The sequence below is a fragment of the Protomyctophum bolini genome, assembly GCF_963924005.1.
Source record: "Protomyctophum bolini genome assembly, chromosome: 16".
Classification (NCBI taxonomy): Eukaryota; Metazoa; Chordata; class Actinopteri; order Myctophiformes; family Myctophidae; genus Protomyctophum; species Protomyctophum bolini.
The window spans coordinates 18,874,670-18,902,514 of NC_137877.1; the positions used below are offsets into that span (position 1 = coordinate 18,874,670).

At 42.5% G+C, this 27,845-nt stretch overlaps 1 protein-coding gene across 2 annotated transcripts; it reads right to left on the minus strand.

The window, feature by feature from the left end:
• On the minus strand, positions 1 to 27,500 carry LOC308330262 (glycerol kinase-like). Of its 2 annotated transcripts, XM_080785077.1 has the most exons (21): positions 27,356 to 27,500; positions 21,721 to 21,794; positions 20,368 to 20,474; positions 19,967 to 20,044; positions 19,558 to 19,637; positions 19,293 to 19,430; positions 18,613 to 18,722; positions 17,781 to 17,847; positions 15,647 to 15,682; positions 14,031 to 14,098; positions 12,312 to 12,354; positions 11,249 to 11,329; positions 10,583 to 10,661; positions 10,026 to 10,122; positions 9,222 to 9,306; positions 8,034 to 8,084; positions 7,458 to 7,527; positions 7,026 to 7,169; positions 5,445 to 5,534; positions 4,256 to 4,330; positions 1 to 446 (listed from the first exon to the last, which is right to left on the minus strand). In XM_080785077.1, the coding sequence occupies exons 1-20, from the start codon at positions 27,410 to 27,412 to the stop codon at positions 4,257 to 4,259; spliced, it is 1,629 nt and encodes a 542-aa protein (XP_080641203.1). In that variant the 5' UTR covers positions 27,413 to 27,500; the 3' UTR covers positions 1 to 446; position 4,256. The 2 variants fall into 2 exon arrangements, with proteins under 2 accessions (XP_080641203.1, XP_080641204.1); XM_080785078.1 differs by lacking the exon at positions 4,256 to 4,330.
• Between the last annotated feature and the right edge of the window lie 345 nt (positions 27,501 to 27,845).

Sequence of the window (27,845 nt, forward strand, 5' to 3'; positions counted from 1 at the left end):
TGGTTATTTCTTCAGAAGCTCATTGAGCTTCAGCCATTCATGCCCTGTTTTAAGCCCAAACCGCACCAAGGATTCGCCACGCAACTCCTTGCAACATGCAACTACTATCCCCAATGGCAGTTGCTACAAAACTGTTTTAAGGCAATGCAAACATCTTGCAACTGCCATTGGGGATGAATGTTACAAGGAGTTGCATCGTCGTGGACTGGCCTTAAAACTGGGACGCCAAGGTGAAAGTGGTTAAACTGAAGATGGCACAAGTTGGGTCATGGCACAGTGTCAATCCTGGCATAATAATAATAATTAATAATACTAATAATGTGTCAAGCTTCTCTTCAACAGAAGCCATTAAGTATCACAGTAGATAATAGAGTACTGTTCACTTCCAGTAAACATCCCATAATAATCCTCCATGTGTCCATGGCGACGGTGTTATTTCTGGTGATCTGTGGAGAAAGGAGAGAGAAGTTACTTCAAACCTGATGGCTGGGTGATATGAATCAATTAAAGTGGTGTTTCTCTTTTAAACACTTCTGGGGATAATTTTAACATACTCTGGCTTTTGTGTGCAAATCCAGATGGTTTACAAGATGCTTGATTCAATATTTAGATATTATATTAAATGTTTAGACATTTGATGTTCATAGACACGCCCCCTTCCTAATAAACCAGGGGTCTTCAACGTTTTTCAGGCCAAGGACCCTTTGGCTGAGAGAGAGATGAAGCAAGGACCCCCTTGGCTGAGAGAGAGATGAAGCAAGGACCCTTTGGCTGAGAGATAGATGAAGCAGGGACCCCCTTGGCTGAGAGAGAGATGAAGCAAGGACCGCCTTGGCTGAGAGAGAGATGAAGCAAGGACCCTTTGGCTGAGAGAGAGATGAAGCAAGGACCCCCTTGGCTGAGAGAGAGATGAAGCAGGGACCCCCTTGGCTGAGAGAGAGACCAAGGAGGGATATAATCGATCTATAAAATTGTGTTGCAGATTTCACTTTTTCATTAGATTTCATAGATAGCTTCATGGACATGTTTGACAGCACTATGCTCAGTGTTGGTTCATGTTGATGTGTATTTTAAGACATTTATGCACTTAAACCGTCAATAAACTAAACAAACATCCCACTGAGCAATAGTCGGACATTAGACTTCTGTCTAATAGTCCCTAGACTTGCCTGGTAAACGATTTACGTCATAAGTGCTCTAAACAAACATTGTATTATATCCTCAAAGTCCATAGATTAGGCTGCCATATGATGTGATCTTCCAAAGCAATGCAGGTGGTCCCTAAAACAAATAAGAAAATAAAAGGAAATCCTATCACACAAATATTGGCGGCCCACCTCTAGTAACATTGACACTGAGGTCTCGGACCCCCTGTTGAAGACCCCTGCTCTAAGCCCATTCAACATCAAACTCCATTTGAAACATGCGAGGCACATTGAAACATAGGCCTACGTCCCTGGTTCTGGTGAGTGATATTATCCTTCTAATGCGTGAGGTGATCATTATTAATTCATTTTTAGTTTTAGTTGGCATTTCATTTTTTACCTAAAAAAATCACACCCATGTGAAGTGAGGGGCGCTCTTATCACCATACATCATCTAATTCTGGCCAATTAGAATTTGCGTCTTCACCTTCGTCTTCAATGTTTGTGTTTACGCAATGTTTGTCTTTACACAAACACTCAAAACTGGCCATTCATTATCAATGGCATTTAATATTTGTGTGTGGAGTCAGGACAATGTGTTTGTGTTTACACGCACTCTTAAAGCTGGACATAGGAGGGGCTACATAAAAGATAAAAAACTTAGCATTAGGACAGTATTACAGTCACCAGAACTGTACAGTCCACATACTCCACACCCAATGACTTGCGATACAACTCCTTGCAACATGCGATGAGTCAACTGCTTGCAACGTGCCATATGATGCAACTCCTTGCAGCCATTATCCCAAAATTGCAGTTGCAAGGAGTTGCATTGGTTCGGACTGGCTTTAACATGGTTAAAACAGAGTTTTAAGTAGAAGAACAGGTTTATATAGGAAGTACATGGGCGTGTCTGATCACATTTATATAAAATATATAGACATTGAGTCAAGCAACTTAAAAACTGTCTGGGGTGCACAGTACTAGTGCACACACAAGCCTGGATAGACGTTACATAGATGTAGTCAATAACTGTTTTTGTATACACTATAACTAACTTCTATCAAGACTTTTACAGTATATGCTGTGGACACAGGTTGTTGACAAGACGTATTGCATGAAGGTCTAAGCACAATAGACCATACTGTAGTCGTGTGTATACAGTAACGGTAGAAATGTGGGACCTGGTTCAAATACCAGGTATAGGACATACAAGATTGCAGCATTAAATATGTTGTCGACGTGAAGCATGCTGATGGGGCAACATGCATGCCCATGTGTACTCTTATGCAAGCACGCACACACACACACACACACACACACACACACACACACACACACACACACACACACACACACACACACACACACACACACACACACACACACACACACACACACACACACACACACACACACACACACACACACACACACACACACACACAGAGTTAGTTATGCCCAGTGATGCAACCGTCGGCCAACAACAAGCCAAATCCTCGAGGGAGCGATTCGCCCATTTTCAACATATATAATTGGTACCTCACTAAGCTCAGTATAATGAAGACACCCTTTTCTGTCTATTCACTCTGTTCAGAAAACCTGTCTACTCGCTCTGTGTCTCAGAGGAGGCCTGTGGACAGTTTAGAAAACCGAGGAGTGCTGTGGACAGTTTATAAAACCTGTCTCCTCACTCTGTGTCTCAGAGGAGGGCTGTGGACAGTTTAGACAACCTAGCAGTGCTGGGAAAAGTACTGAGCTGTCAAAACCACAATCTAGACATACTCATCTTCTCGTTACAAGTCCGGTATTTAAAATGTGCTTGGCGTGACATGATGTAGATCTACTATTTTCAAAGGTTTTTATTACATTTGAAAACTTTAAATGGGACATTCTGCAAAATTAGTACTAAACAAATTCTAAATGAATATTAGGCTACTAAACAAATTCTGGACTTCTACTTGTAACAGAGTATTGAGTATTGAAATAATGTATACTTTTACTTAAATAAAAAATGTAGTATGGAAATGGAGTACCTTTTCCACCACTGAGCATTGGTTAGGACCATGGTTGATAATGGGCGAAGTGCTCTATATGGACAGGAAACCCTTTTGTTTTTCAGAAAACTTACAAACAAAGATTTGTCACAAAAATATGAGATTGTACATCTGCTATTTTCGAATAAGTGGTTGATTACACAGTAACCTGACTCCGCCAGATGGAAGAAGCTTGCTTCACTCTTGTTTCACAAGCTACTTCAATATTGCCCCCATCTGGCAGAGTCAGGTTAGTTACACAGGTGCTTTCCTGGTTTGAATCAAGGTAGATGGAATGGAGGTAAGGTCACCAACGTCATTTTCGCTATCATGCAATTCTGGACGGCAGATTCGACGCACCATGGGAGCCAAACTATACCCGGAAGTTCGGTGGAATGCATTGGAGTCAGTGAGAGACCAGCTCATGAATGAACACATGTAACACATTGTAACACATTGTTGTCTGCTGTGTTCATTTTCGATGTGTACACTGTGTAATCTTATTGAGGTATCTAAAGAGCAAAAAGTATGTTTCTGAACGTGCCAAGTATCGCGAGACTGTCTGCCGTTTCCTGTCTGGCAGCCACATCTCGTGATACCTCCGAAACAGAAACAATACCTGCTGCTGTTTAGATCCTCAAATAAAATGATGTATTGTGCACTCTGTGCACATCAAAAAGCAAGTGATTAGAAAACAAACTTTGATGTGACTTCTTTCATATTCCTGAACCGATTATATGACACAGGTCTCAATGGTTCATGTTGAGCTGGTGAAGCTGGCTCCATTCACTGCCATGTATTCATGTAACTTCCGGTGCGAGATTTGGCTCCCATGAAAGAGTCTTGGCGCAGCACAGTCACGTGACCATGACCTTTCCTTCTCTAAGCTTCCTTGGTTTGAATGGGTTAAGAAGACACATTAGCTGCTAATGTGTCTTCTGTTGAAGAAGTAATCCGATTTAGTAAGTAAAGTAAAGGTAACACAAAAGAGTAAAGGTACTACTGTCCAGCGGTGCACGTTAGTATGGTGACGTTGTTAGCATGCATGTTTATTCATAATTATAATTATCGGACCTTAGTGGTCCACCCTGCTGGAGGGAGGCCTGGAGGGGACCCCCCACGGAGAGCCGGTCACCTTCTCTGCTAAACCTGCGGATGGTTATTATGATTATGATCATGATTATTAGTATTAGTATTATGATTCAGAAGAAGAATAAATAGTGCCTCATTCACCCACTGTTCTTCAAGATAGGGTAAGTGATTTTCTGTGGTTAAAATTAAGTGTTAAAAAGCTCTACGTATACATTTGTGATATTACTCATTGCTATAGAGTGTTTGTTCAGCAACCGTGTTAAAATATCTCTATATTTTGATGGTAATTATTGCTATAGAGTAAACACTCCAATTTGATCCAATCGGGATAGAGAACTCAGTCAGGATACAGATAAACTTGGTGATGACACAACGAAAGGAGCAGACACAATTGGAGCTGGAACAAATAGAATAAATGGCTACTCTGTCTTGATTGATTGATCTTACTGAACAAATACTCTATAGCAATGATTACTATCATATAGTGATTTAACCTTTAAAAGAAATAAAATTATTATACAGATAATATAGGGTAAATGATATATATAATTTACCCTACCTTTAATAAGAAATGTGTATTTAAATGAGAGTTCCGGACAACCCAAAGAAGAGATCTAGCGTTTGACCGCCCGTGCGGGTAAAACGCTGAGGAACGCTCAGCATGGATTAATTTTCTTTTCTTTTGCTAATTTTCCAGTGATCAATGGATTATCGTCATCATATTACAGTAATACAACGAGTTGTCCGGAACTCTCCTTTAAGGCTACGGTCACAGCTGTGATGATAAGAAATGTGTTCTTAAGGCTACGGTCAAAGCTGTGATGACTCATGAAAACAGTAACATCGCGGTTGCCGGGCAGGAACCCTGTATCTCCAATCTCCATATTTCAACTTTTTTCATAAATAAATTGTCGCACAAGAGTGTCGCACAAAAGTATCAAAAATAATGAAAGTGGTTTACAAATAATGAATCAATGAAAAGTATTGAGAGGAGCAAAAATAATAACTACTTCTGAAAAGTAACAGTTTTGGACAGCAACCATATTATTATTGAAGAGAACACAGAATAATATATTATCATGATTTAAGCTAACATAACAGGGCGTGGATGTATCATTACATTACACTCTCGTAGTAAAGGGTAACAGGGTTGTGTGGGTGGTGTTTGTACCGTTGTTGGAGTCACAGGGCTCTTCTGTGGTCTCCCAGTTCATGGCCCTCTGGACAGCCTTCTTCCATCGAGAAAACCGGAACTCACTCTCTGTGCCAGGCAGGCAGGCAGGCAGGCAGGCAGACAGGCCGACAGACAGACAGACACAGACAGACAGACAGACAGACAGACAGACAGACAGACAGACAGACAGACAGACAGACAGACATTAAAATGCCATTTAATGGGGGTCCGTAGACTGTAGCCTAATTCAGGTCAAACCGGGGGGTCCTTGAAACAAAGAATCTGTGAAAATCCCTGCCAGAGCCGTAAAAATCTTCTCTTAAATATGGGGCTTCCTTGGCATATATTTTCGAATGGGCGTCCGCCGGCTAATGAGTGTCAATTTGGGGGTCCTTGACATGAAGAAGTTTGGGAACCACTGATCTAAATAACATCCTGTACATTTGATATAGGATACCAGGTAAACAATAAGCCTCTGCATCTGTCTAAAGTTTAGAGACAGATGACACATCTGGCTAAATAACATGCACATCTGTGGTCAAGAAAAACAAACTTAAGAAACAAACAAAAGACACGAGAACAAGTGACCAAGTCACATGTCTGCTTGGTCGCCATATCTTGGTCAGTCAAAAGTGGTAGAAAGGGATCATGGAGAGTGAAGTGCTAGGGGCTTGTATGCTAGGGTTAGACTTCAGACTACGGCAGGAAGTTTTGACACTAACGCAAAACTTTGCAAATAACAATAACAAAGTTTCTCCCAGGTTGGGAAATGTTAAATATTATCTGCTTTTAAGATAACATATTGAATTCACACACGGTCATCTGGACAATTCTTTGAAATCTGGTTTGTGGATCCTATAAATCTACATGATGCTGAGATAGTTTAATGACTAAATCTTTCCACTTGGTGGTAGTGTGAGCTACTGGATCAATAACCATGTAATTCCATGCCAGGCTTGTGAACACTGTCTGGCATGGTCTGCAACTATCCATTATTGTCTGCACCAGGCCGAAGGCTTAAGTGGAGACAATATTTTTAGTCATAGCTTAGTTTTTATTTAGTTTTCATTAGTGAAAAAAGGTAGTCAACCAGCATTTATTGTCATAGTTTAGTTTAGTAATCAAACTGATCTGAGACTGGTATTGTATACAGTGAGGTGGTGTTGTGATACCTTCAGACTGCTTTCAGACTTGAATAGTTAGAGCTTGTGATTACATACAAAGACCCAAAGACGTGAAAGCCGGGCGACGTAAACGAAGCAAACGGCCGCCTGGTATCTTCACCCTGGCTGGATAAATCCAACTGAAGCGACCTTCGCATCCCCCCAACTCCAGGCATCGCGCCCTGACAGAAAATCAGCGTTGATGTTGTCCAGAACCCCAGAAATGTTATGGCTGTTTGGTTTTATTCATCCAGTTCCAACTGAACTGACCGCCAACACTGACCTGTGCGACCAATGTGAAGCGATTGGAGCGACTGGAAACAAATATATACATGTTCTACTGTAGGACGTGACACTGTACAGTGAGGTGGCGGTGTCTGTGACACTGTACAGTGAGGTGGTGGTGTCGTCCTACCTTCAGGGTTGATCTGAGGATGGTATTTCTCCGTGTCTACGTCAGGTAGATGATCAGGATTGTTACTCCAGACCTCCACCCCCTCCGCCGACCCCGCCGCAATGGCCACACCCAGAGCGGTGGTCTCTGCCATGGTGGGACGAACTGCACGCACACACGTATGCAAAAACACACAGACACACACACACACACACACACACACACACACACACACACACACACACACACACGTTTCTTTACTATTCTTCAACATAGAGGACATCAACATTATTGGGATTTGGGACTGCTTTTTTACATTGCGTAACTATGCATCCATTTCATGTTCATTTTTGTGTGTGTGTGTGTGTGTGTGTGTGTGTGTGTGTGTGTGTGTGTGTGTGTGTGTGTGTGTGTGTGTGTGTGTGTGAGTGTGTGTGTTATCTTGAATCTTACCAACAGGCATGCATAGTATATCAGCTTGCAGCTGCATTAACAGTTTGTTACTCGTCATGCCTCCATCCACCTAACAGACAGACAGACAGACAGACAGACAGACAGACAGACAGACAGACAGACAGACAGACAGACAGACAGACAGACAGACAGACAGACAGACAGACAGACAGACAGACAGACAGACAGACAGACAGACAGACAGTATTACATTGTATTCACAGTATGTAGAATGGAGACAATTCAACAATACAAAAATGCTACGAGGATGAGACCAAACAAAAGCACTAAGACTTGTTTACATCAGGGTCTAAGATATAAATAGCTTCCGGGTCCCTGGTCGCAGAGCAGACTCAAATTGGCCTTGGAAAGTCCCCTGAAGTTTGTGTACATACTTATTGTGTATCATGGATGATCACGATGATGCATTGAAGTAAAATTGTATTACTGCCTCGTAATGCTGCCACCAAGGATTGGCAAGTTCTCACTTGAAAAAGAGATTTTGTCTCTCAATGTGTTTTTACTGGTTAAATAAAGGTCAAATAAGAAAATGCAGAAGAACACACACAAACTCACCCTCAGCTGAGTGAGAGGAACTCCACTGTCCTGGTTCATAGCATCTAGGATCTGAGACACACACGAGTTAGTCAATAACCAAACTTCCTGACCTTTGACCAACAGAATTGCACTATTATCTCAGACATTGAGTCATATATGGAGCAATATGTGAAAGTTATAGAGTCATATATGAAGTCTCAGGGCCGTGTGTTGTCTCGACTAGATGGTGTTACGGTGTACTGAGTAATTAAGGACAAAGTGTCACAGACAGACAGACAGACAGACAGACTCATAACAGAGGTGAAAAGGTGAAAAGCTGTAATGCACCAAGATTGATCATTTAAGTGAACATGCTATGAAAATGCACGCAGCCCACCCATCTGACTAACCTGGAAACTAGACAAATCTGCCATAAATCTGCCAATCTGCCTGGATTTCACCCCCTCCAAAGTAGTAAGGGCGACCAATCAAGGCCATATCAATGTTGTGTAAATGTGTCTCTAAACTCACCTCTCTGGTCTGGAAGCAGACGGCCTCCATGTTGTGTAAATGTGTCTCTAAACTCACCTCTCTGGTCTGGAAGCAGACGACCTCCATGTTGTGTAAATGTGTCTCTAACTAACTCACCTCTCTGGTCTGGAAGCAGACGGCCTCCATGTTGTGTAAATGTGTCTCTAAACTCACCTCTCTGGTCTGGAAGCAGACGGCCTCCATGTTGTGTAAATGTGTCTCTAACTAACTCACCTCTCTGGTCTGGAAGCAGACGGCCTCCATGTTGTGTAAATGTGTCTCTAACTAACTCACCTCTCTGGTCTGGAAGCAGACGGCCTCCATGTTGTGTAAATGTGTCTCTAAACTCACCTCTCTGGTCTGGAAGCAGACGGCCTCCATGTTGTGTAAATGTGTCTCTAAACTCACCTCTCTGGTCTGGAAGCAGACGACCTCCATGTTGTGTAAATGTGTCTCTAAACTCACCTCTCTGGTCTGGAAGCAGACGGCCTCCATGTTGTGTAAATGTGTCTCTAAACTCACCTCTCTGGTCTGGAAGCAGACGGCCTCCATGTTGTGTAAATGTGTCTCTAACTAACTCACCTCTCTGGTCTGGAAGCAGACGGCCTCCATGTTGTGTAAATGTGTCTCTAAACTCACCTCTCTGGTCTGGAAGCAGACGGCCTCCATGTTGTGTAAATGTGTCTCTAAACTCACCTCTCTGGTCTGGAAGCAGACGGCCTCCAGCGCAGCGAACGCCAGGTGGTTCCTGTTGGTGAACTGGGTCAGGCCACAGATGATCCTACACGAGAAGAAGTGCCCTGATTATTTACTTTATAGTTTATACCATTCAATCTGGGAAGGCGTCATTGTAGATTTTAACTATCCTATATTGTTGCTGTTGGACGCAAACCGCAATATCTTCATGTTTCAACTTTATTACATTTTTTAATTGTTTTTGTTTGTTTGTAAATTAATGCCCTACTACTATCATACAATAGTGTCACACACAAGTGGTACATGGAGAGCCAAATATTTTCTTAGGTAGTACTTCAGTATAAAAGAGTTGGGAACCAATGGGTTAAAGGACTTCACCCATTTTCAACATACTGTATCTTCAGCTCCCAGCTGGTACTCTTAATGCTCAGACCATCCTGCCACCAAGGATTACCAGCAAGAGGAGGAACTTGCAACACCTGTAAGTAGCTCTAGAAGATTGTGCTTGTAGCAAAGCATCTTCAAGGTTTACTTCACCTGATTGGTCCTCACTAATGCTCATTATATATGGTACCGTTTACTCTGTTATGTGTCTCAGAGTAGGGCTGTGGACAGTTCAGAAACCAGCCTGCAAGTGACATTGTCGATGGGGGAATCCAAGCTAATAGAAACTGCAGGATTTACATTCCTGGAAAGTTAGCATTGATGGAAGCCATTGTTGAATGGACATTTTTCATCACAGACAGTAGACGAAATCAACACTGTGTGTAAATTGTGTCATCTGCAGAGATTGAGCTGTCTCACCCCCTGGCGCTGGGCTCCCAGTATGGCGCATACAGTCCAGAGAACGCTGGGACAAAATAACACCCGTACGACGTTCCTACTGCTGCTGCTAGCTGCTCTGCAGGGAGAGAGAGAGAGAGAGAGAGAGAGAGAGAGAGAGAGAGAGAAGGAGGAGGGGAATCTATAATCATTGTCTTCTAATATGAATCAGAATTGATTTTGTTGATAAAACTAATCGACTAATGAAAACTAATCTATGATGATACAAATTAAGGAGCATTTTATGTATTACCTTGTGTTGTTCTTGCTAACTGTAAATCGCTCTGGATTAAGAGTAGGATTCTCCTGATCCGATCATGTGATCGGAAATCAGGGCCTACTTGATGATATTAGACTGAATATCGTCTGTGATTTGGGATATTGTACTATTGTAATATGGCACAAGTGTTCTATAAAAACATAAATATCGGATAGGGAAAAATCTGTATCAGCTAGATACTCAAAATCAAATGATCGGAATCAGATCGGGAGAAACAAAACATGATCGGGGACATCTCTGCTAAATTGTAGTTAGTTACCTATCTCTGAGGTGGACTGGACGATCCCCATGTTATCCTTCAGCCACCGCACCACAGCCCCTGCTATGGCCACAGAACCCTAAAACAACCATCACAGGTCAGCACCCTGAAACAACTAGGGCTTTTTGTTACCGCGGTAACTCATTGGCCGCTGTAGTTCGTTTGAGCCATGTGTATCGACGTGAGGGCGGAAGCCATGCTGCCACTCAAGTGACCAGTGGCCAATCATTACAGCGTGTCATTTCCGGGACGTCTGCTCTGTGATGCAGGCGGAAGCTTCTGTGAAGCACTAGTCTCGCGTTGCCAGACGCTTGCCTCTCGCAATTGTTGTCTAGCTACGCAAGACTAGTGAAGCACCGATGGCGGAAGCTTGCCCTCACTTTTGCACATATATAAACCCCAGAGCCGAAGGAGGCGTCTACCTTTCTATGTCTATGGGTGTGAGATCCTGATTTCAGGACAGACCCTTTAATTTAAGTGGTTCGCAAAACGTTTTCATCGTTTCTAGGACCTCCAAATTAGTTTTGTATTTGGCCACCGAACCCCATCTGAAAATATTTCATGCCAGGGACAAGCTTAGATTTGTAGATTCATCCTATATTCAAATTGTATGATACATTTCAGGAACAACATCAAAACTTGGTACCCGGGTAGGTTGGTACACACCTCTAGTGCGTAGCATGCTGGCCGGTCCTTCCCCAGTTTGTAGGCTACCGTGGTCAGCAGGCCGTGTTCCGACATCACAGGCTGGGAGGGGAGAGCAGAGAGGAGAGAGGCCATGTTTGCAATCCGATGGAAGGGGACAGCAGAGAGGAGAGAGGCCATGTTTGCAGTCAAATGAAAGGGGACACAGCAGAGAGGAGAGAGGCCATGTTTGCAGTCAAATGAAAGGGGACAGCAGAGAGGAGAGAGGCCATGTTTGCAATCCGATGGAAGGGGACAGCAGAGAGGAGAGAGGCCATGTTTGCAGTCAAATGGAAGGGGACAGCAGAGAGGAAAGAGGCCATGTTTGTAGTCCAATGGAAGGGGACAGCAGAGAGGAGAGAGGCCATGTTTGCAGTCAAATGAAAGGGGACAGCAGAGAGGAGAGAGGCCATGTTTGCAGTCAAATGAAAGGGGACAGCAGAGAGGAGAGAGGCCATGTTTGCAGTCAAATGGAAGGGGACAGCAGAGAGGAGAGAGGCCATGTTTGCAGTCAAATGGAAGGGGACAGCAGAGAGGAGAGAGGCCATGTTTGCAGTCAAATGGAAGGGGACAGCAGAGAGGAAAGAGGCCATGTTTGTAGTCCAATGGAAGGGGACAGCAGAGAGGAGAGAGGCCATGTTTGCAGTCAAATGGAAGGGGACAGCATAGAGGAAAGAGGCCATGTTTGTAGTCCAACTTCGAAACATGTTGCACAAAATCACAGCAAACTCCCACTTACACTAATAATAACATTATTGTTTTTATGTGTGTGTGAGTCGATACATCTCACCAGTATAAAGTAATTAAGTAGTGTACTTAAGTAAAAGTTTGAGATTTTTTTATTTTTACTTAGTTTTTACTTATTACAGGAGTATTTCCAATGTTCTATACTTTTACTTCTACTCCACTTCACCTCAGAGACAAACATAGCCTAATACCTTTGTACTTTTACTCTTACTTTACTTGTAGAGTTTCTACATTGCATTTCTGATTGATTGATTGATAAATGTGTGAGTAGCCTACTGTTTCCACCACTGTGTCTCACCTTGGTGCCTGTGTTTTTGAGCAGGAAGCAGCCGGTCCCGTACCTTCACACAACAAGACAGACAGACAGACAAGATGAGGTTATTCAGGTAGTATCAGAATTTAAATATCTTGGAATTACACTAGACTCAAACTTGACATTTAAAAAGCATGTTAAAAATGTAGCCAATAAAATCAAATTCAATTTATCCAATTTCAGACACATAAGACCATATCTAACAACAGATGCAGCCAAACTCTTCATGCATGCTATGATTTTTTCACACATAACCTACTGTTTCACAACCTGGTCACAGACAAATCAGACAACTTTAAAACCCATAGAATCACTTTACAGACAGACATTAAAAACACTGGATCAAAAGCCCAACCGTTACCACCACTGCCATATAGTTAAAAAGTACAATTTATTTAATTTTGACGGCTTTAAACACTTTGCAGATGCCTGCCTCATTTTTAAGATCTTAAATGGACTTGCACCTCCACCACTGAAACAGTTCATAGATCGAACGGACAGTGGTGACAGAACAACAAGGGCAACTACCAGAGGGGACTGTAAAGTGCCAATCAGACGTAGTGTGTTTGGTAAAACAGTCTTCTCTGTTAGAGCCTCCCATCACTGGAACAGTCTCCCCACAGAATTAAGAGAGACCTCCAACTATCTGACCTTCAAATCCAACCTGAAAAGGTGGCTAAAAACAACTCAAATTTGTAATCATGAGTAACTAACTATCAGCACTTTTTAGTATTCATCACCGGTGTCATTTCTCACTTCACTTGCCGTTGTTCTGTCCCCTGTACCATGTCGATCTGTTCCTGTACTGTATTGTGTTTTTGTATGGACGTAGTGTTGGGTGCTTGCACATATGCACACATGGCATCAACGCATGGTGTTGTGTGCAGGCACACTACACTTTGTCCTTCTTTTATCTGTATTGTATTGTGTTTTGTATGGACGTAGTGTTGGGTGCTTGCACATATGCACACATGGCATCAGCGCATGGTGTTGTGTGCAGGCGCCCTACACTTTGTTCTTCTTTTTTATCATTCTTTTTTTTTTTAAGAGCCTGCCCAGGGACTACAGATGAAATTTAGCTTCGGCTAACTCTGGCCCATTTACATTGATGTGAAAACTGACATGTTGATTAATGCGCTTTGTCCCTGTCAAATAAAGTAATAAAAAAAATAAAAAATTCAAGTCTTAATGTAAATAATATAACTCGAGTCATCATCTTACAGGATAGAAACTCAACTCAACACACCTATATTGTAAACAGACAGCCGTCTTTACCAACATTCAGCAGGAATGGTAATGGACTCGCATGCATGGACACACAAACACACTTGTTCCGACATACCAAGAGTACCCTACCCAAACACTAACCTAACCCTAACCGCACACGGACACCACAGGTGATTTGTAACCCGCAGCATGGGTGATTTGTAACGCGCAGCATGGGTGATTTGTAACCCGCAGCATGGGTGATTTGTAACCGGCAACGCATGTCAGGAGCGACATGTTGTCGGACTAATGACTGTCGGATGTTTGGTATGTTGGATAAACGCCTGCACCCCCTTGGGGGCGCCTTATTTTACTACTGAAATAGAGTACAATCGTTGCTGAAATACGTCGGCAGCACCACCCTGATGATGTTTTTAAGTACAGTACTGGAATTAAATGCTTGTGAGGGAGATAAATGGAGTCAGTCGGATAGCTTACGTGTTTTTGGCCTGGCCGTTGTTGAAGCACATCTGACCAACCAGAGCTGCTGACTGGTCACCTAGACACTGTCACGACGAGAAGACACATCTGTCACACACACATCTGTACTCTACCTCCTAGACCATATCACACATCTGTACTCTATACCTAGAGTAGACACTGTCAAACATCTGTACTCTACCTAGACACTGTCACACATCTGTACTCTACCTAGACACTGTCACACATCTGTACTCTACCTAGACACTGTCACACATCTGTACTCTATACCTACAGTAGACACTGTCACACATCTGTACTCTACCTAGACACTGTCACACATCTGTACTCTACCTAGACACTGTCACACATCTGTACTCTATACCTACAGTAGACACTGTCACACATCTGTACTCTACCTAGACACTGTCACACATCTGTACTCTATACCTACAGTAGACACTGTCACACATCTGTACTCTATACCTACAGTAGACACTGTCACACATCTGTACTCTACCTAGACACTGTCACACATCTGTACTCTACCTAGACACTGTCACACATCTGTACTCTACCTAGACACTGTCACACATCTGTACTCTATACCTACAGTAGACACTGTCACACATCTGTACTCTACCTAGACACTGTCACACATCTGTACTCTACCTAGACACTGTCACACATCTGTACTCTACCTAGACACTGTCACACATCTGTACTCTACCTAGACACTGTCACACATCTGTACTCTATACCTACAGTAGACACTGTCACACATCTGTACTCTACCTAGACACTGTCACACATCTGTACTCTACCTAGACACTGTCACACATCTGTACTCTACCTAGACACTGTCACACATCTGTACTCTACCTAGACACTGTCACACATCTGTACTCTACCTAGACACTGTCACACATCTGTACTCTATACCTACAGTAGACACTGTCACACATCTGTACTCTATACCTACAGTAGACACTGTCACACATCTGTACTCTACCTAGACACTGTCACACATCTGTACTCTACCTAGACACTGTCACACATCTGTACTCTATACCTACAGTAGACACTGTCACACATCTGTACTCTACCTAGACACTGTCACACATCTGTACTCTATACCTACAGTAGACACTGTCACACATCTGTACTCTATACCTACAGTAGACACTGTCACACATCTGTACTCTACCTAGACACTGTCACACATCTGTACTCTACCTAGACACTGTCACACATCTGTACTCTACCTAGACACTGTCACACATCTGTACTCTACCTAGACACTGTCACACATCTGTATTCTACCTCCTAGACACTGTCACACATCTGTACTCTCTACCTACAGTAGACACTGTCACACATCTGTACTCTACCTAGACACTGTCATACATCTGTACTCTACCTAGACACTGTCACACATCTTTACTCTCTACCTACAGTATGCACTGTCACACATCTGTACTCTACCTAGAAAGTAACACAAGACTGGTCACCTAGACCAGTGGATCTCAAACCTTTTTGACTCCTCTGTAATTGACTAAAACTATAACAAAGTTTTCTGTCAAAATCAACACTATGTAATGTGTGAAATTTGTTGAAATGAGACGTTCTCTTACCCCTGAGATGGGAACGCCTTCCAGAGAACCGGATTTCTGCAAGAAGAAAACAGAGGAACGCAGTGAATGATCCAAAAAACAACTAGTAAAAGTGAATCTGTACCCAAATGTTTTACTGTACTGTAAAATAATCAATACTGCAGTATAGAAATAATACTATTGGCATCGAAATGTACTTAAGAGCACCAAAAGTAAAAATACTCATTGTGCAGAATGTCCCATTTCAGGTTTTCAAATGTATAAAAATATTTTGAAAATAGCAGATCTACAAGCTCGCTTGTAGAAATGTTGAGCTTGTACTCAACATGTTCACTTTTTTATTGACACACACATCAATAAACAAACGCTGCGAACATTCGTTTACCGTCGCGTGCGATTGATTGAAAACTTTATTTACAGTTTGTATCAAAAACCACAGGAGAGTACAGTTCAGGTCTGCTGCTAAGATAATTCAGAAAAAAAGTCAGATAGCTTATGAAATAACCTGTGTTCCAAAGCATTTAGTCAGAAGTAAATATTTGTAAAACCCACAGACAAACGTAACTACTTTCACTTAAAGCTAATAGGGTGTTCGTTTTACGAAATATCGACATACAAGTTGTTATACAAGATGTTGCCTGACAGCAACATTTAATTTCCCTGACAGATCAAAGGAGTTTTAGACTTCTTCTTGGGTCAGACTTTTACAGTCTTTTATAATCTTTACTGTCTTTATCAGTTCAGAACAGGGTTAATGAGATACATCTTATTTTATGACACTGTAACCATAATGTTGTTTTCCTAACTGAGTAGTCAGCTGAACTGAGTAGTCAGCTGGGGGGTGGGGGTAGGGAACTGTGATGGACATTGTGAATCTGTTTGTTTAACTGTATGTAATGTGTTTTATTTTCGTTTTTCGTTTTATTTTTCGTTTTGTCATTATTTATTTATTTTTGTTTTGTATTTATTATTGTCAATTCATTTCGTGATAAGATTTTGTTTGTATTTGTGCTGCCAGAGGGATGTGGGGGGGGGGGGGGAAATATATGTCAATTGTTGAAAATACTTATAATAATAAGTGTAATATAAAGAAAATGAATAAACATATGTTTAAAAAAAAAAATGTTGTTTTCCTTATTGGAGACTTTACTGTCCTCCTCCAAAGGCCACTACATGCTTCACAGAGATAATCAATACTAAAGTGAATATATATTTATATATATTCTTAGTCTAGTGTTAGTCGACTCAAAATCTTAGGCCCAAACCACACCAATGCAACTACTCTTTGCAACAAAACAATTTTAAAGACTATTGTGGCAACCTTGAACGTCTGAAAACTGCTGGCCAATCACACCGTCCAAACTTCTTTTGGATAGTCAGAACATTTCGGATGTGAGAGATGGAAACCGCCCCATAACCTCAGTATCCACCGTTGGAAGTTATCCTTCTATGACGTCTTGAGTTTGGAGGTTTCCAGTGCTCGAGCACAGGGAGCAAGGACAGATTCCATCCAAGCCCTACTCACAGCGGCACAGAAGGTTAAATCAGGACTCCGTTAGGTTGAATACTTGTACTTGTACTTGTAAACAAAGTCTGATCCATCCATGTTTGTCTGTTTCAACATCATTGCCACGTTTTGTTTTGGATTCCATCATATTTGTTTTGTTAGAAAAAGAAACATGTATTATGTATGATGTATACATCATTGTTGTTTCCCTCTCCTGTAATGTCTGTGCTAACCCCGGGTTCTTAAAAAAAAAAAAAAAAAGTTGGTCACAAAAAAAAGAACATTTCGGATGTGCAGGAACAGTCAAACAAAGTTCTGAATGACGTAATTTTGGAGTGATTGACAACCCTGTCCCAACAAACGCTGGTGGTTGGAAGTATGTAGTGAAGTCAAACACATGCGAATCTGTCCCCAAAACAAACAGACAGACACAGAGACAGAGACAGAGACACACACACACACACGCACACACACACACACACACACACACACACACACACACACACACACACACACACACACACACACACACACACACACACACACACACACACACACACACACACACACACACACACACACACACACACACACACACACACACACACACACACACACACACACACACACGAGGGTTTATGAACGTACCATCCACCCATAGATTTCAGAAGAGCTTCTAACGTTAGGGAGGATTTCAATGGGAACATCAAAGTATCTGAAAACAGACATATTATTTTGTTACTATGTGTTATTACCAGTGTTGGAAGGTAACTATTAAGTACATTTATTAAAGTAGCCTACTGACAAGGTGTTATTATGTTAATTCTATTCAGATTCCCTGAATAAATAGAGTTCCTCTGCTGGATACCTTTCAGTAGCAAAGCAGCAGAATAGGAAAGCTAATCAGTGAATAAAACCGGCAGGGAAAACATGCATTTTCAGAACACCTTCAGGAAAATATAAGCAGGAAGAGTTGGAATGGCACGTCTGTACTGCAGTACAAGCTCACAAAGCGTTGAGAGCGTGTAGATCAGATCATATTTTGAAGGATTTTGATGAATTAATTTGAAAGCGTTTCACTTTTATGTTTAGAAATTGAAGAATATTTTGATGCCAGTGGAGTAAAAGCATTGAGCATTGAAAAAGGACATACACATGTAAAGTAAAACTAGTACAGTACTTGAGTAAATGCACTTGGTACCTACTAACCTTTATTAAAGCAGTACTAAAAATACATTAAGACGGAAAGGAAACGAACAAAATAATAAAAGGGACCCATAAAAAGGTGTCCTCGACCCACAAATAGGTCCCAAACCAGTGTTTGGGAACCACTAATATATCTGTAGGATAGTAGAAGATAGTTGTGCGTAGGGCAACAAAAACGTCAGCTACAGCCCTGCCGGGGCTAGGCTAAACTTCCGCTCGGGATGGGGGGCTAACGCTCCGGTTCGGTATCCTTTATAGCTCTATGGTAGGATACCTGCAGAGCTCGGGGTCCCATTCCAGGTCATGGATGTTGAAGAGCATGGTACGACTGGCGTTGGAGACATCCGTACAGTGGACCCCTCCGTCTCTGCCTCCTGTCAGACACTGAATATGCAAAATAAAAGACACATTAATATGGTCCGTTCAGCGTTCACAACCAAGCATGATGCTAACTATAGCGAAAACCGATAATTATGTCAGAAATCGCTCTGAAAGTATATCTCGGAATGCTATATACAGTCTGGAATTACAGCTCCCGAGAGCCGAGTAACAGAAGCTGTCTCTGCTGCTCAGACCAGAAAGATATTCGACCAATCACGATGCTCACGGAACTGTTGTCCCATTGGAAACACAAACGAGACGGGACCAGAGTCAAACGAGCGGGAGATTCATGTTATTTGTGCGCGGATAGTTTGCTTTGAGTACGACTTGTTTTTGCCACAGCACCAAGTGATGGGATGTGTCACATCCGCTTTATCGTTTACTCATGGTCGCTTCCGTTCTTCAGACTGTATGACGGAAGCATTTGAAAATTGCGAGAGGCAACATTCTGGCCACGCGCCTGGCCACACATTTGGATCAAACGATATCGATCACCCACTACCGTTGCAGTTGTGGTGTGGGACTACATATATTTTTGTATATATAAATGACGTATTTGCCTGCGTTGCGTACCCAGATGATCCAGGAGTCGACGGTGCCGAACATGGCTCTCTGCTCCGCCACCGCCTGTCTCACTTCCTCCACGTTATCCATCATCCATCGCAGCTTCACTGCGCTGAAGTATGTGCTTATAGGAAGACCTGTCTTATGCTGCACACACACACACACACACACACACACACACACACACACACACACACACACACAATGTAATAATTGCGACAGCAGGTAATAATCTATCATTTAAAAAACAATGAACAAAAGGTGATATTCCAACCTTGAGGTGGTCCTTGTTTCTGCCAGGCGTTCTGTTGATGAGTCTCTCTACGGTTGACTGAGTCCGCATGTCCAACCACACTGCAGTGCGCACGCGCGCGCACACACACACACACACACACACACACACACACACACACACACACACACACACACACACACACACACACACACACACACGTCACTTCCATTCAGAAAAATATAAGCAGCAGATACAGTATATCGTCTGTGTCAGGTGGAAAATCTTTTGGATTTCAGGATTCAAATTCTAAAATAGCAAAGCTAGCAGATCTACAAAATATATTACATATATGTGAATTTGACTCAATATTATGTCCATTTGACTCCATATTATGTGCATTTCATTATGTGCATTTGACGGCAGCCCCAATCTGGACCCCCAGACTCACCGATAGCATTGTACAGAGGCTCTCCTGTCTTCTTGTCCCAAACCAAGGTTGTCTCCCGCTGATTGGTCACTCCCACCGCTGAGGAGACAAAACACACACAATCACATCTAGCTATCCACACAACGTGCTATCCACACAGATGGGTTGACAAAGTGCAAGGACAGAGTGAAAGACATGAACTTTACTACGGTACATTGATTTTCAACATCTGGTTAAAAATGGGACCAACATTGTTTACACCCAGTTCTAGCCATTACATTGAATGAAAATAGATGTCACTAGACATATAAATAGGTAGAGAACTCTGAGCGACTTACATGTACTGTAGACTGCTAGCTGTCGTAAAACACTGACACAAACTATAATACACACACACGCACGCATGCACACGCACCCCAAACCTTTTATATTGGATACATCAATCTTGAGTTGTCCCAGTTTCTCACAGGTTCTCTCCAGACACTCGTACACTGACTGGATTATCTCCATAGGATCCTCCTCCACCCATCTGATTTAAACATGAAACGCACGCATACACACGCACGCATAAACATTGAACATGTGATGTACACTTACCAAACGCAATAATGGTTTGATCTTTATTTACATAATACTAAGGTTGTGTTGTGTGTGGATGTATCTATGGGAGAATGCATGTCATACAGCTCTATTCTTAAACATAATATAGAGAAACACAGCATCCAATACAACAATACATGACAATACAAATGCTATTGGGCACATTCTTTTTTAAATATATTTTTTAACCCATTTTTCACCCCTGTGTCAATCATCTAATGTGATCCTGGGATCTACACACCCTCCGCAAACCTGGGGAGGAGTAACGGACTTGAACTCATGCTTCCTTCATGCCTGAGTGTCCAAGTTCCTCCTTTGCACCTGACAGGGGGGAGTTTCCCTGGTTGGACGTAGCGTCGTAGCGCGTGGAAGGAACACGTTATTCCAACCAGTTCCTTTCCCCTCCATCAGGCGCCCCGGCTGGCCAGGGGGAGGCAGTTTAGAGACCAGCATGTTTTTTGTGAGGGTACCTACCCTACGGGACACGGGGAGAACATGCAAACTCCACACAGAAAGGCCCTTTCGCTAACCCCGTCTTCGGGTATGGGCACTGATGACGTGGAGGAAACACGCCGCCAGCGCCCACAGTGTCCCGAACCCAGGACCTTCTAGCTGTGAGGCGACAGCACTACCAACTGTGCCACCGTGCCCCCTTGGGCACATGTTTCAGTTGAATCATTAACTCAAAGATACCATCATTATTATTTGACCAATAGTTTACTACTGTAATAACAATAATGGTCTTATTGTTGTACAGTACCTAGCTTAAAAGGTCAAACTCAATGAAGGGGAAAAAATCACACCCATGTGAAGTAAGTGGTGCAACTCTGTGTGGGGGTCCCCGGGGGGGGGGGGGGGTCCAGACCCACAGGAACGCACCCAGGGTGCCGGCCCGATTCTGGTGAGCCCGAAACTGGCTCGACTGTACCCTCTACTGTACTGTACTGTATTGGCACACCAGAAATCACTATACAGTTAATATGTGCGTGTGTGTTTGTGTGTGTGTTAGGTTGCGCACAGGTGGTGAAAAACAACCATGCTGTTTTCATGCTCATAGCCAGCCAGCCAGCCAGCCAGCTACCCACACACATACTCACTTAAGGAAGTGGTTTGCACCACTTAAAAATGTTTTAGGCCATTTACATTTTAGGCCAGGCCAACAGGTGTGAACTCACCCCTCTTTAGGGAAGCTCTGTTTGATCTCCACCTGATGGTGGCTGATCAGCTCTGCTGTTTTAGCGTTGAACACCTGCAGGGGACAGAGGTTAGGAGTAGAGAGAGCACTGGTATTAATAACTAACCACTCCCAACATTCCTGAGTGGAACATTCACCAAAAATAGCCGACTTGCCATGCTATAGGCTGAAAAAGAATGCACCAAGTACAGTTTAACTCAGGTCTAGAGGGTCTAAATGATTAAACTGAAGTGACATCGATAGATTCCAAATATTATCAAAGTATTGTGAGGTACCCCTAAATAAGATTTCTTTTTTAAATAGCTAGAGATTTAAAGGTTAAAGTGGTAAAAAAATACTTTGATGCCACGCTGGGCAACACCCACGCTGTTGTAGAGTGCAATGCTGGAATTTCAAGGTCAAGGTCAAGGTAAACTTTATTGTCCACAAGGGAAATTTATCTTGGGCTTTGACCCCAGCTACAACCACACATAAAACATCAATGACAACAAAAATACATTACAGAGGGAGACACAACATTACACAATTGCACACATGTGGATAATCTAGCCTCACGCAGTTACTGCTGTTTCAGAGCCTCGTTCAACATCTTAGTTGATGCTGGTACAAACGATTTTTTAAATCTGATGTACTTCCACTTTGGTTCTTTGTATCTTCTCCCAGAGGGCAGAAGTACAAACTCGCCATTTAGAACATGGGTAACATCACTGACGATTTTTTGAGCCTGTTTTAATTTGGCAGAAGTACCGGGATTTGGGCGGAAGTATAGCTCAAGGAAATGACGTTGACGCTTTACAAATCTGTTTACGTTCTCCGTGTATGAAACAAGTGTATCGTATCGGGGGGAAAAAAGATGGATGTTCCGGCCCAACACTTCCGGCTATGCACTCTCTGCCTTAGGTTGTGACCAGGCTTTTCTCTTCGCAGATGAGTAAGGCTGGGACCGAGGCTACTTTGATGCTATGTTTAAAAAAAGAATTCCAGGGCCCCTGACCCCCGGACCCCACTTTGAGAACCACTGACTGCATTGCTGAGTAGCCATACGAGGTCAATGAAACACTGGAGTCACCTTGTGTGTGTTTACAGAGAGGCCATCGACAGAGTCACGACTCTCTTTGATCACGCCGCTATGTGATCGCACCACGGTTCATTTATGGCACGTGCTTCATCCACATCCATTAACCACTTAAACCTTAGAATCTGCTAAACATTTTCCCACCCTACAGCAAATCTCTTCGCTGAAAACTCTCTCTGCTGTACTCACAGTGCACATCACAGTATTTTAAAGCAGTTGTTCTTAACCTGTGGGTCGCGACACACCCAATATAGAACAATCAGTTTAACCACTCTAATCATATTTTATTCTTCTACTATCTACACAGCGTGTCACAATTGCGATATAGTGATATCTGATATGGTTGTGTTTTGATATGTTTTTATTTTATTCATAGCCTATTTTTTAACATATTTTAAACAAAACTCTTCTGGGGGTCCCTCCCTGGCACAAAGTATTTTCAGATAGGGATCCGTGGCCAAATACATAATCAATGTGGGGGTCCAGAGACGCCAGACTCCAGGGTCCTCGACATGAAAATATTTGAGAACCAATATATTAGACATCAGAGACACACGGGCAGTGCAAAGGGACAGAAAACAAAAGCAGGAGATCAATGTGTGCCAACCCAATCAGGGAGAGTTGGCACGCATCTCAACCCAGGGAGAGTTGGCACGCAAATCAATCCAGGATGAGTTGGCACACATCTCACATAACATCCTGAATGTCTAAATAAAGACCCAAAATACAAATGAAGACCTCATGGCTCCCACCAAAGGTCACTATGGACATTCAAACCCACAACACCATGATGAGCACATGACGGGAGAGAGATATCTAAGTTTAATATTGGACAGATTATCAACATACCGGCTTACCGGCCCACAACATCTACTGTGCCGATACCTCTGACAATAATAGCCTAATATATTAACCGGAATGAATAACTGATCGTTCCCTGTTTTGGACTGTTACATACATAATACATTAAGAACAGGCTAAGAAAATGTGAGGTTTGTAAAAAAAGCAAACTACAGTAGGCCTATATAAAATATATTTCCTGCACAGCCTGAAGTCAAATCCTCAGTGTTAAATAATCCTTCTGCAACTCAGGAGAATAAGCCATGAAATAAAGACGTTTTTAAATGCTTTGTTTCCTAATGTGTCGTACTGTTTCCTTGTTTTGTTTTATGTGGGGAAAATTTGCATTTTTGCTAAATCCGGTGTATTTACACTGCATTTATGTAATGTCCATTAATATGCATTGTCCCATCTAAATTAAATAAACAAATCAAGTAAAGTAAGTAGGTTTCCTACTAGAGTGTGTGGGGGAAGGAATATGATATAACACACTGCTGAGGTTAACCAGATAACTGTCTGTCACAATGAGGGGGAAGGAATAGGATGTAACACACTAATGAGGTTAAATTTCTGCAGTAATGAGCTCAGAGAATTAACACAGTGTTCTATCGTCTGCTGTCCAATAGACACACACACGCACACACACATGCACGCACACGCACACACACACACGCACACACACACACACACACACACACACACACACACACACACACACACACACACACACACACACACACACACACACACACACACACACACACACACACACATACACACACCTTTTTAACCTTCTTGTATGTTATCAAATAAATTGTCAGTGTCAGGGTATTCCAACCTCATACCCTGACATAAATAAATCGAAACGTCACACACGCACACACACACACACACACACACACACACACACACACACACACACCATTTTAACCTTCTTGTATGTTGTCAATTAAATTGTCAGTGTCAGGGTATTCCAAACCTAGTACCCTGACATAAATACATCGAAACGTCACACACACACACACACACACACACACACACACACACACACACACACACACACACACCTTGTGACTCCTTGCACAACCTTAGGAGAGCACAGGTCATGTGACTGGACTGACACTGTTCCAGTCGATGTGCGTGATGTGCGTGATTCACCTTTATACTTTATTACACACCAGAGCTTCACTGAGTTCAAACAGGTGGCATGCCAGATTTCGGAGCCTGATGCCGATCTTGATTTTGAAGAGACTAGCTGGACCAACTGATTGCCGATGTGACCCATGTTTGATACACAAGCAAACAACTAAATAAACACATGAACTGAATCTTATCTACAATCTCACACACAATCTACAGGCACAGATACCGCCAAACTGATAGATATATATCAGTCTGGCTGTAATGTCAAAACAGACAATCTTCCACTTGACAAAATGTAAGAGAAATTTCCACAATCTACTGAACAGCTTCAGCTTCCCTTATAAGGACTGGACTTTCATTCAAAACGACAAAGATCATGTTTACAATTTCACGGGACTCAAAAAAGATAATGGTAAATCCAGGTCAGTAACCTACAGATACGGCTCAGGAGAAGTATTATAAAGGTGGTGTAAGTGGTGTTGTTTGGTTAAGACAAAAATGTTTCGTTAAAACGCTAAAGCTCTATTATATTGTGATAGTATATCCTAATAATTGCTATAAAGTGTTCAGTAACAGAGGTCTTCCCTGTCTCTCCAGCTCTTTAATAAATACTTCTTTCTCTTTAAGCAAATACTTGTTCATGTGATGATGTCAGTTTCATAGAACTCCCCAATTGCAATTGCATCTGCTCGCTTTATTTGGTTTCTTGACTTCTTTCTTTTCAAATCTCAAATTAAAACATCAGATTTTAGTGTCAGTGACTCAGAGGTAAAAACAAAACATGCCCCTTCAAGACAAAAGAAAAACATTTTGGTTTCTTGACTTCTAATTACAATTTTCATGTCAAGGACCCCCAAATTGACACTAATTAGCCCACGGACCCCCATTTGAAGAGATATGCCAGGGACCCCCATAAGAGAACAGTTGTACGGCTCTAGCAGTGATCCTCAACCCATTTAATTTCAAGGACCGCCAGTTTGACATGCATTAGTCTCTACGGGCCCCCATTTAATGGGACCCTATCTCTGGGACCCTCAATTTATATTGTAAAATCAATGTTAATTTAACTCTGAGAGTGTACAAATGGAACCAAATGGACCCGATCCAATTGTACACTCTCAGAGTTACAGACCCATAAGGATCCATTTGGTTCCAAACCATCATGTAGCTGGGGACCCCCTGGAACTCCCTCAAGGACCCCTGGGGGACCCCACTTTGGGAACCACTACTGTAGGCTATGTATATGAGTTTGGTTCAATCAATGAGTTCACATCAATCAATTACTATCAGAATATAGAGCTATTTAACACACTAGGAGGAGGGGGTGCCTTGTCTGGTAGCCAACAGTAAACACCCAACACTTTACACCGAATTAACTTTTAATTAAATATTAATGAGTGTTCTACACTCTTCTACACCTGTAGCCTACAGGATCTCCTTACTGGTCAACAGAAATGCATTGAAGACCCTAACAGGAGCCCTCATACAAGGTTTCTTCAACTATGCATGCACGATGCACCCCATGGATACCATGCACCTCAAAGGCCCTTTAGTTTGAACTGTACTCATTCTACAAACTGAAAATACATTTTTCAATCAATCAATCAATCAACCAACCAACCAATCAATCAATCAATCAATAAATCCACTAACCAATCAATGCCCAACATTTTAAACAAGTTGCACAAAATCTTAGCTCCACTATCACGGTGGGTGAGGTTCCAAACATGGCTAACAAAATCCTAATTTGTATTTAAAAAGGTCAGACTTAAAGCACGTTACACTGAATTAAGTCTTCTACACCAGTGGTTCCCAAACTTTTTCGTGTCAAGGACCCGCAAATTGACACCAATTATCCCGCAGACCCCCATTTGAAAATATATGACAGGGACCCCCATAAGAGACGATTTTTACGGCTCTAGCAGTGATTCTCAACCTGTTTAATTTCAATTACCTCCAGTTTGACATGGATTAGGCTACAGCCGCTACACAGACTGGGGGTCTTTAATGGCATTTCTATCTCTGGGACCCCCAATTAAATATTGTAAAATCAATGTTAATTTAACTGTACAAATGTGTACAAATGGAACCAGTTTATGGTCCATTTGTACACTTTGTATACCCCCTGGAACTCTCTCAAGGACGCCTAGGGGTCCCCGGACCCCACATTGGGAACCACTGTTCTACACTACAGTACACTTTACACTACATGCTGTGTATCTGCTGAGCCGGTAGAGGGCGCACCATACATCTATTATCACATCACCTTAGCTGACCATGAGCTCAATCCAACTAGCCTGGTTCATTGTTGGTACTATAAATCCTCGGCCCGGCGTGTCCGTCAGACCAGACGCCCGTCCGTCAGTGTGTTAAATAAATGAATGTATGTGTTACTCCAGCCAGCAGTGTACAGCTGCAGCATGGAACCAAAGGGAAGCAGATATAGAACCAAATAACGTAAACTGACTCACTCTCGTCTCGCAGTTATAGTGCATTTATAGTGCCAGTCTGCCAGAACAGCATTATGGATATTTTAGTTCATTGATGAACTCCTCACCAGAAACCTTGTGGAGCTGGTCCCCTGGTCAATGGCAGCGACCAGAGGGTCCGTCATGATGTCTTCACAGTGTCTGGTCACTGTCACTGGAACGCCGTCTGGACCCTAGGTTCCGTGTGGTGGTGTGGTGTGACAACGGCGAGACGGTCCACTCCACAGTGTGTGTGTATGTGCGTGAGAGAGAGAGAGAGAGAGAGAGAGAGAGAGAGAGAGAGAGAGAGAGAGAGAGAGAGATCATGTGCGTGTGCAGGAGGAGGATCATCATTAATAATAGTGGGAACGCCCCGTTCCGGTGTTAGTGAATGGGATTGAATGGTTCGTTGGGTTGTGTTGTAGTGGGGTCGTCAGAGGGTGCTGGCGGACTGTTGGCCAATCACAGCCGGGGGCACGGCAACACAACACCACGGGGTGACTGACATAAGGTAACTTATGCCCCCTCTGAGGCAGGAATTTATTTATCCCATATGTTTTTGTTTTTTTATGTTTCCCC